The 11109-nt window shown below is 40.4% G+C and overlaps 1 protein-coding gene across 1 annotated transcript; it reads right to left on the reverse strand.

Moving 5' to 3' along the window:
• Positions 1-9636: 9636 nt before the first annotated feature.
• On the reverse strand, positions 9637-10752 carry LOC114275335 (uncharacterized). Its single transcript, XM_028217353.2, has one exon. It carries the CDS (start codon positions 10750-10752, stop codon positions 9637-9639), a length of 1116 nt encoding a protein of 371 aa, XP_028073154.2.
• Positions 10753-11109: the final 357 nt, after the last annotated feature.

Here is an 11109-nt window from a genome sequence, read left to right on the forward strand (position 1 = left end):
GTCAACACTCAAAATTTTCCCTCTGTTGATATTGCTCTTCACAGACCTAAAAAAGAATTTGCTATTACTGTCCCCAAGCCCAAGCCATTGCACCCTGGATTTTTGAAGGGCAAGTATAGCGACCCCGGTCTTTTCCCGTTTGACTATTGTATCCGGACTTAGGTTCCGTAGATTCTGTCATTGTATAATTGTTGTTGTTGTTGTTGTCCCTTATTTTTCTCATTTGGAATTATAGGTTGTGTTTGGGCAGGTTTGTTTCAGGTTGGTAGGGTTTAGAAACCAAGTGTTGCTGTCCAGAATTTTGGATCTTCGCTCGAGCGAGGAGTTTGTCGCTCGAGCGAGATGTTGTTTTGGTTCTTCGCTCGAGCCGGGGTTTGGTAGCTCGAGCGAGAGTTTGCGTCTGGTTTGGACCTGTAGCTTTGCATTCTTGGCTCGAGCGAGCTTTTCTTCGCTCGAGCGAGTTAGTTCGTTCTTCGCTCGAGCAATAGTTCCTTCCCTCGAGCGTGAGTCTGGTTACAGACCTGAGGGTTTGAGTTCTTCGCTCGATCGAGTTTTCTTTCGCTCGAGCGAGCTTTTGGGTTGTTGGCTCGAGCAAGGCTTCCTTGGCTCGAGCGTAGTTTTCTGTGTCTGGTCGCTCGAGCGACCAAGTCTTCGCTCGAGCGAGCCTGTCAGGTTTAAATAGGCAGCAACGTGTTTCAGATCAGTTTTTCATTCCCTTTCAGATTCCAAAACCCTAGGTACGAGTTTTCTCTCCCTCTATACACCTTCTCTCTTAGGATTGATCTACTTAGAGTGAGTCGAGGGCTTCCATTTAATCTGAATTGTTGGTAGTTTGGAGCACTTTGGAGTTTGGGCATTCATCTCCATCTTCTCTTTTGGGGCTATTTCTTCGAGGTAGGGATTTCCTACTCCATCTTATAAGTTTTGTTCTAAGTTTTAGTATTTCGATATGTTGGGGGTACTTTGGTAATTTTGGGAAAAACCCTAGTTGTGAATTGGAGGAAACTTTTATCGCTTAGGGATTTAATCTTCCCTATTATCAAATTCAAACTTGGCAATGGTGAAAATGTGTTCCTCTGGCATGATAATTGGCACCCCTTTGGTTCGCTTTTGCTTCGGTATGGTCCTAGAATTTTGTATGATACCAACCTTCCTGACAATTCTAAGGTTAGTTCAATCATCTCAAATGATTCTTGGAAATGGCCTTTTCCTAACTCTTGGGAGATACAGGAATGGATCACGGCCACCCCCTCTTCTCTTAAACCTTCCATTGGTTCCCCTGATATTCCTGTGTGGAGTTTGACTTCTGATGGTTCCTTTTCTATTCACTCTGCTTGGGATTGTTGGAGGGACAAGGGCCCTAAGGCTACCTGGTCTAATCTTGTTTGGGGTCCTCCTGTCATCCCTAGGTTTAGTTTCATTGTATGGCTAGCCATCCATGAGAGACTTAACACTGGGGATAGACTCCAAATCTTTGGTCTTCTTACCAACCCTAGCTGCCCTTTATGCTGTGCCCCTGAGGAAAACCATTCCCATCTGTTCTTTAGGTGTCACTACTCCTCTAGGATTTGGGCTGTTATCCAAGCTAAGTGTAATTCCCACTGGCCTCCTTTGCCCTGGTTGGAACTTGTTGAGTTTGTTACTAAATCCATCAATGGTAAATCTCTGAAATCTATGATTATGAAACTCTCTTTTCTCTGCACTGTCTACCATATTTGGATGGAGAGAAATAGTAGAATCTTTAGTAAGGTCTTCAAACCTGAAGAGGTTGTTACTAACTCTATCATCCAAATGGTTAGGGGTAGACTCCTTTCTATGGAAAATGTGAAAGCTTTTGCAGGTGACAACTGGTATCTGGATCAATGGAACATTCCTTCTACAATCCTGTTACAGTCCCAAACTGCTGTAGCCGAAAGGAATTCGAGTGGTGTGAGCTTCCCTACATTGAGGGTTGAGTGATGGTGAGCAGATATGGAGTGTTTTTGACTAATAAATTGTGCTGTCTTGCAGATGGTGTTATTATTAGATTCTATCAGCTATTATGGATCCCAAATATTCACAAATTCTGGAGCCTATGAAGGGAGGGTTGAGTGATGTGAGCCAGCACAGTTCATCTTGTAAATGTGGGTTGAGTGTTGGGAGAAAGTATATATTTCTTTTACTAACATGTACTATATATTATATAATTTTTTGTGCAGGTTTATGGTATCTCAAGTTCATTGTCCAGCTGGTTGGAATGAGAGAGCACAGAATATGTGGGCCGAGTGATGGGAGCCCTTACATTGAGTGGAGAGTTCTAGTTTATTGTGGGTCGAGTGAGGGGAGGTCCTATATTGTATGTTTGTTGTTTCTTCTCCTGTATGACTTATATACTGCACAGGTTAAGCAGCTACTTGTTAGGTGGGATTGCTTATGGCAGCTTATCTCGGATGGTTATTTAGCTGTGTCGGGGTTTGTCTGGTGGTGTGAAGATGGTTGCAACCAGCGCACCTCTTTGGCCTTGTACGCTGTGTGGATTTACCCTTCGGTGATGGCTGCTAGCAGCGCCTTGCCTAGGCATTTCAGTGGGTTAAGTAGCTATCTTCATTTCTTTTATCTCTTTCCTGCTGTGAAGGAGTGGTGGCTGATTGCTATTCAGATTTGGATGGCTGTTGGCAGGGTGTGTTCGTTCCATAGTGATGGCTGCTTCAAGCGCCTTGCTATGCTACAGATGAGAGCAAATCAGTGGTCTTTACTTTTATTTTTATTTGTTCACAGGTGTAGTTTGCAGCTTGCCTATTTCTACGGGTTGAGTAGGAGGTTTCATGTGTATTTGGGTATCTCGTGTAATAGGTTTCTTGAGCAACTCGGTAGGATGGGCCCCTCTTGGTCTATCTCTTCGGCTTGCTTGAGTTACAATTTTTGTATTACATTTGTTTTGTTACAGGTGCCTATCCCTACGGGCTGTGTAGGGAGGCGTGTGGGTGTGTTGGTGCCCATCCCTACGGGTTGTGTAGGGAGTTTTTGGACTGTTGTAATGGTGCTTTTTGGTTGCTGGATTGTCCTTTGTACAAAGTCCCTATCCATCATAGGATATGGCCTTTGTACAATCTGCTTGGCAACGCTTTTCTTTTGGCTCTCCTAATTTTCGGATGTAGCTCTCAGGCTGGGTTTAGATTTTGTTAGTTTTCCTTTGGGCCTCGGTGCTTGTGGGCTGGGGATTGTGTTTGTCTTATGTTGTTAGGGCCTGGGGTATGCCCCTTGTATTTTTGTAAATTTTCTGTTTTATATTATTTCTTATTCACCCAAAAAAAAATTAATTTAAGGGAATTGGGGAATTTGGTTAAATTCATGAAATTGGGGGAATTTATTGGTTAAAAATGGTGTAGTTGGATAATGTAAATCACTCGTCCATTGAATTGTTAATATATTTATTTCCAGTCTAGAAATAACTGTTTTGGGCTATCGGTGGAGGATAGTCGTGATTGTTGTAGACATTGCATGTGGATTAGGAATAATTGAAACTAATCACATTGGTTAAGTCATTAATTTTGACTATTGCATTGATACAGAAAATACGTGTATTGATTGAGCATTGCATTTGCATACATTGTTTTGTGTGGGAGGAGATAGGGGATGTACTCCACGGTTTAGGGGAAGATAGGGGATGGACCTCTAAACCGGATTTTGTTTGGGAGGAGATAGGGGATGGACTCCATTAGCATCACTTTTATGTGTGCTTATTTATATAGAAGTGTTTTGTTGATACAGCACTAAAATGTGTATCAATCTGGAAGTATGAAGTGTTTTGACTTGAGCTTGAGTCTCATTTGTTTGTTGATATTGGAAGAATGTGAATATGATATATATATAATTCACTGTTGTAAGTTTGGCCAGGTTCTGAGCCATGTTGATAAAGTTGGAAAGTAAAACGTGTCATGAGATTGTAAAATGAAGTAATTGATTATCTTGGTTAACCATCTGTTGAATGCTATTGCTTTATTCATTGCTTATATGTGGTTTAGTATATTTCTACTGGGCTGTGGCTCACCCTATATGGAAACATCATTTTCAGGTTCAGGTGATAAACTACCTCCAAGGACTTAGCTTGGGAGGGTTTGGCTTCTGGATTTTGAAGAAGACTACCTTTAGTTAATTGTCTTTATTTATTGGTACATGTAAACATTCAAGCCTAGGGCTTTTCTTGTAATGAGTTAGAACTCATATTTTGTATCCAAGTGTTGGCTTGGAAAGATGTAAGCCTGTAGGGCATTTTATTCGATATTACATGTAATGCTTTTATTTAGTAATACTCTGATGAATGAATGAATAAATTGATTTCTTTAAATAATGCTTGTCAATGATATATATATATATATAATGGGTTTAATTTTGAGGGCGTTACAGCAAGACTTTCTTTTAACTTACTAAGCTCAATGTATTTTTTCAGCTCCTCTCTCTCCTGAACTTGCAGCCCATTGTTCACAGGATCTTTATCCAGCTTATACTGGATCAGATCCAAGTTAGCCTTAGCATTCTGAACACGAGTAGATATATCACTAAAATCCTTTTTGTTCAAAAGCTTAAGGCTAATTTTAAGATGCCTAAGTTTTTGACAGACTCTAAACATAGGAACGCCCCGGATATACTGCCCCCAAGTGTTAGAAACCGTACTCAGAAAATCTGGGTGTTGAGACCAGAAATCAAAGTATTTGAAGGGTTTCTTGAAGGAGCTCTTAGAAGCATTAATATTGACCACAGCAGGGGAATGGTCAGATATGCCAGACGGAAGAAAGTTAGCAGTAGCCTCAGGAAATTTGTCCAGCCAAGCCTCATTAACCAGGACTCTATCAATTTTAGTAGCAATATAAGCCCCGTCACTCCTTTTGTTAGCTCATGTGAATTGGCAACCACCATAAGATAAGTCAGCCAACTCAGAGGCATTCACATAAGAGTTAAATTCCTCATTTTCATTTGTCCAGTTAGAAGTCCCCCCAATTTTTTCCTGCTGGTATCTAATAGCATTAAAATCACCCAGAAAAACACAAGGAGCTTTGGATTTAACACGGGAAATATCATACATAGATTCAAAAAAAACCTTTCTCAGAGTGTGCTTATTTTCAGCATAGACAAAAGTTGCATAAAATATTTCATTGGAAGCCAATTCAACAACTTTACACAAAATATGCTGATCAGACATAGAAAGCATTTGAACATCACAAAAAACATTGTTCCAGCACACCCAGACTCTACCAGTTTTAGTTGGTTGTGAATTAGAGAGCATGGACCATTGACCAAAACATTTAACACAAATACTGCTCTCATTTAACTGTTTTATTTTAGTTTCCAAAACCCCCATGACATGAATATTTTCTTTAAGCACAAAGTTTTTAACTTCTTTTTGTTTAGAAGGATCATTCAATCCTCTAACATTCCAGGAAGCAATTTTGACATGCATAGGGACACAAAAAGAGAGAGTGACATAACCCACAACCAACTAAAACTGAATTACCTCTTCTTCTTCCTCTGGCTGCTACTACCTTTGCCAGAGGGTTTATTCACCTGCTGGGATGGGGTAGCAGAACTAGCATGCACCTTTCCAGCCTTAGTTTCCTTTATTACTGTGTCCACCACTTTAGCAGGAATTGGAGCCACTATTTTTGCAATCTCAAAGATCCTCTTTTGAAACATATCCACATCGCTGCTTTCAGAACTATGCTCTTCCCCGGCCAGATAAACTCTTATCACCCGAAGTCTCCTGAGTATCAAGGGATTGATCAGATGAGTCCACCCTTATAGTTGCAGGTTCAGTAGTTGGAATTTCTTGATTTTCCACCACTGCAGACAAAGGTACAGAAACTGGGTCTGGGTCTGCCTCCACTTCTGGAATAGTTTCCAACTCAGGTTCACCCACCTTCCTCTTCCCCTTAGCTTGAACAGTGGTCCAGCCTTCTTCCTGAACAGTGATGTTTTCCTCAGATGTCTTCTGGAGGGATATCAAATGAGCCACATGTTTAGACACGCACTTTTCAGTGCTATGTCCAAATATTTGACAGTGTTGACACCGGGATGGAAGTCCCTGATATTCAGCTCGGATTAGAACAGCATCATCAGCATGCCTAATTTGGAAGTAGGTTGGCAGCTTTGAGGTGGCCTCAATTTCCACACAGACTCTAGCAAATGCCACCCTACTACCCCGTGCCGTAAGCTGGTCCATGAAAAGGGGGTTACCAATAGCACTGGCAATCCTACTCAAACCATCAGGATCCCAATATTCCAAAGGAATATTAAAAAATTTCACCCAGACAGGGATTTTGGTTGATTTATCTTTTGTTAGTTTCATCATCCTTTTCCACTGTTTCAGAATAAGAAGATAGCCACCTATATACCACGGGCCTCCTTCAAGAACTTCTCTGCAACAGTCAGGAGTGTCGAAAATGAAGAACATAAATCCATCCCCATTAGTTAAAACCTCCTTGAGGCCCTTAGCTTTCCACAGTCCAAAAGCACTATTACGCAGATAGTTGTAACCCACCCCCTTGTCAACAAAATAACCCACAAGGCAGGAGTCCCATTTCTCAAGCGGATCAGTACGCGAAGGCATATTCACAACAACACTATCCTCAACAGTAGTAGGAGGGATATACCTGAGCTTGATATTTGAGCGGGTTGATGCAGCCGTGATATTTGCCCAAGAGCGTTGTTCTGGGCCCACATGCTCGATGGTCCTGTTCCCAGCGGCACCATCGCGACCTCCTCTCCCTCCACAATAACTTCCGCCCCCCCGAACGACTCCTCCTTGGGAAGAAGAGGAATCCCTAATCGGAATTTGTACATCAGCAGCAAAAGCCTCTGGATCTGCTGATTCAACAAAGTTCTTGTTTTCTGCACGATTACGCGCTACAATCACACTATCTGGAAGATTTAGGAAGCTATTATACTCTTCCTCCACGATATCAGACCAGTTTGTACTAATAGCATTTCCAATCGGCGTCGAAGGCTCACAGCTTAGTGCAGGAGGCATCGACTCTTTCAGTTTCTCCGCGGGCTCAGGAACACGTATATCCTTTGCTACCAAATCAACCCCCAAACCATGCCGATTTGCCGCAGAAGCAGCAACTTGCGTTTGGATCTCCACATCGGACGGATTATCCAACGGATTACCCATACCTGCACCATCACTAGGGTTTGATGGAACTTCCATCGCTATTTCGCTCAAAATCGCAAATCTATTTTCGGATAGCCCTAGATTTGGATCGATGACTCTAGGAATATTACCTCCCACGCCCTCACCAGTAACACCCTTATTAATCTCACCCAGGCAACGATATTAGTTTAATATAAGAACTTCATTTAAGGTTTTTGAAATCGCCTAAGTGTTCAATTCTCGAGTCCAAAAGGTTGAATTTGAATTCCCTTTGATTTTCTTCCTATTTCTCTTTCTTTGCTCTAACTTTCTCTTCAAGCTCTCAAGAAGAAAGTTTCTCTGTAACTCTCTCCTTCCTTCTCCTTCTTTCTCCTTTGGTCCCAGAAACAAATTAGTTGTGGTAACTAATTATTTCATAAGCTTAAGTGGCCAAGTTTAACACAAACTAATTTTGCTTACCCTCTAAGAAAGATAATTTTCTTAGTAATTTTAGCTTGACAATATTAGTTTTACTTCAGCAACTCGTTTAACGATTTCGAAATCACCTAAGTGTTCAATTCTCTAGTCCAAAAGGATGAATTTGAATTTCCATTTTGTTCCAATTTCTCTTTCTTTGCTCTTACTTTCTCTTCTAGCTCTCAAGAAAATAGTTTCTCCGTAACTTTCTCCGTCCTTCTCCTTCCTTCTCTCTTTTGCTCTAGAAACTAATTAGCTTAGGTAACTAATTGTTTCATAGGATTAAGTGGCCAATTTTAACTTAAACTAAGCCCTCTACGAAAGGGAATTTTTTGAGTAATTGTAGCTTAACGATACTAGTTTCACTTAAGAACTACATATAAGGTTTTCTAAATCACCTACGTGTTCAAATCTCAAGCCAGAAAATAATGAATTTGAATTCCTTTTGATTTTCTTCATGTTTCCCTTTCTTTTCTATAACTTTCTCTGCTAGCCCACAAGGAGAAATTTCTCTGCAACTTTCTCCGGCCTTCTCCTACCTTATTTCTTTTGTTCTACGAACTAATTAGGTTTGGTAACTAATTGTTTCGTAAGCTTAAGTGGCCAAGTTTAACTCAAACTAATCTTGCTTAGCCTCTAAGAAAGTTTCTCTGTAACTTTCTACGTCCTTCTCACTCCTTCTCTCTTTCATTCTAGAAACTAATTAGCTTAGTCATAAACTTAGGTCGCCAAGTCTGACTCGAACTAATCTTGCATAATTTCTAAGAAATAGAATTTTCTGAGTAATTGTAGCTTAACGATATTGGTTTAACTTAAGCACCTCATTTAAGGTTTTCTAAATCACATAAGTGCAAGCCCAAAAGGTTGAATTTGAATTCCCTTTTATTATCTTCCTGTTTCTCTTTCTTTTCCTTGACTTTCTCTTCTAGCTCTCAAGAAGAAAGTTTCTCGGTTACTTTCTCTGCCCTTCTCCTTCGTTCTCTCTTTTGTTCTAGAAACTAATTAGCTCAGACAACCAATTGTTTTCATAACCTTAAGTGGGGAAGTAGAACTCAAACTAACCTTGCTTTGCCTCTAAGAAAGAGAATTTTCTGAGTAATTCTAGCTTAACAGTATTAGTTTAACTTAAGCACCTCATTTAAGGTTTCTGACTCACCTAACTGTTCAATTCACAAGACCGAAATTGTGAATTTGAGCTCCCTTTCATTTTCTTCCTATTTCTCTTTCTTTTCTCCGACTTTCTCTTCTATCTCTCAAGAAGATAGTTTATCTAGAAGTTTCTCTGTCCTTCACCTTCCTTCTTTCTTTGTTCTAGGAACTTTGCCTTCCTTCTTTCTTTTGTTCCAGGAACTAATTTGCTTTGGCAACTAATTATTTTATAAGCTTAAGTGGCCAAGTTTAACTCAAACTAATCTTGCTTGGCCTCTAATAAAGAGATTTTTCTGAGTAATTCTAGTTTAACGATATTAGTTTAATCTAAGCACCTCATTTAAGGTTTTCTAAATCATCTAAGTCTTCAATTCTCAAGTCCGAAAGGATGAATTTGAATTTCTTTTGAGTTTCTTCCTCTTTCTCTTCCATTTCCCTGACTTTCTCTTCTATAGAAAGGAGTTGCCATAACAATATATTGAGTCATAAAGAAGAAGAAACAACAAGCACTCAGTATAGGACCTCCCCTCACTCGACCCACAAGAAAGGAGAGCTCTCCACTCAATGTAATATCTCCCATCACTCGGCCCACAAATCTCGTGCTCACTCATTCCAGCCAGCTGAACAATGTACTTGAGAATTCCATAAACCTGCACAAAATATATATATATATATATATATATATATAATATATGGCACATGTTAGAAAATATATGTATTTCCTCCCCCCATTCAACCCACATTTACAATAGTATCTGTACTGGCTCACATCCCTCAACCCTCCCTTCATAGGCTCCAGATATTGTAAACATTTGGGGTCCATAATAGCTGATAGAATCTGAGAATAAAAACCATCTGCAAAACAGCACCCTTTGTTAGACAAAACACTCCATATCTGCTCACCATCACTCAACCCTCAATGTAGGATAACTCACACCACTCAAATTCCTTTCAACTGCAGCAGTTTGGGACTGCAACAGGATTTTAGAGGGCAGGTTCCATTGTTCCAAATACCAGTTGTCACCTGCATAAGCTTTCACATTTTCCATAGAAAGGAGTCTACCCCTGACCATTTGGATGATAGAGTTAGTGACAACCTCTTCAGGTTTGAAAACCTTACTAAAGATTCTACTATTTCTCTCCATCCAAATGTGGTAGATAGTGCAGAGAAAAGAGAGTTTCAAAATCACAGATTTCAGAGATTTACCATTGATGGATTTAGTAGCAAACTCAATAAGTTCCAACCAGGGCAGAGAAGGCCAGTGGGAATTACATTTAGCTTGGATAACAGCCCAAATCCTAGAGGAATAGAGACACCCAAAGAACAAATGGGAGTGGTTCTCCTCAGGAGCACAACATAAAGGGCAGCTAGGGCTAGTAAGGAGACCAAAGATTTGGAGCCTATCCCCGGTGTTAAGTCTCTCATGAATAGCCAGCCACACAATGAAACTAACCCTAGGGATAACAGGAGGACCCCAAATAAGATTAGACCAAGTAACCTTTGGGCCCTTGTCCCTCAAACATTCCCAAGCAGAGTGGATAGAAATAGAGCCATCAGCAATCAAGCTCCACACAGGAATATTAGGGGAATCAAGGGAAGGTTTAAGAGAAGGAGGAGTGGCAGCAATCCATTCCTGTATCTCCCAAGAGTTAGGAAAAGGCCAATTCCAAGAATCATTTGAGATAATAGAACTAACCTTAGAACTATCAGGAAGGTTGGTATCATACAAAATCCTAGGACCATACCGAAGCAGAAGTGAACCAAAGGGGTGCCAGTTATCATACCAGAGGAACACATTTCCACCATTACCAAGTTTGAATTTGATAAGGGGGAAAATTAAATCCCTAAGTGACAGTAGTTTCCTCCAAACCCAGGAGGGATCACTGGGCACCTTAATACCCCAAAAACTCTTACCCTTAAGTAAGTATGACTTAACCCATTGACACCACATAAAACATTCCCCACCCGAAAACAAATACCAAACATGTTTGGCTATAGCCGCTTTATTCCAAACCTTCATATCCTTAAAACCAAGCCCACCCTCATCTTTTTTTTTTTGCAAATTTGCTTCCAAGCAATTTTAGCACTATGTTTTTTCAGCTCCGTCCCAGACCAAAGGAAAGATCTGAGAAGATTTTCTATGTCGCGGATAACCCTCTTAGGGAGAATAAAAATGGAGGACCAATAAACTTGCATCGAAAAAAGAATAGACTGGATGAATTGGGCTTTTCCAGCATAAGATAGCAATTTATTGGTCCAGCTTTTAATCCTTTTAGTCATCCTATCAACCAAAGTTTGGCAATCAGACGCTCTAAGCTTAGTGGTGATCAAAGGCACACCCAAGTATTTCACAGGGAGGGAGCCCTCAGTGAATTTG

This window comes from Camellia sinensis, chromosome 2 (assembly GCF_055761805.1).
Source record: "Camellia sinensis isolate YWXY chromosome 2, ASM5576180v1, whole genome shotgun sequence".
NCBI lineage: Eukaryota > Viridiplantae > Streptophyta > Magnoliopsida > Ericales > Theaceae > Camellia > Camellia sinensis.

Coding starts and splice junctions, on each gene's coding strand:
- LOC114275335 (XM_028217353.2), bottom strand. CDS start 10,752: ATGAAGGTTTGGAATAAAGCGGCTATAGCCAAACATGTTTGGTATTTG.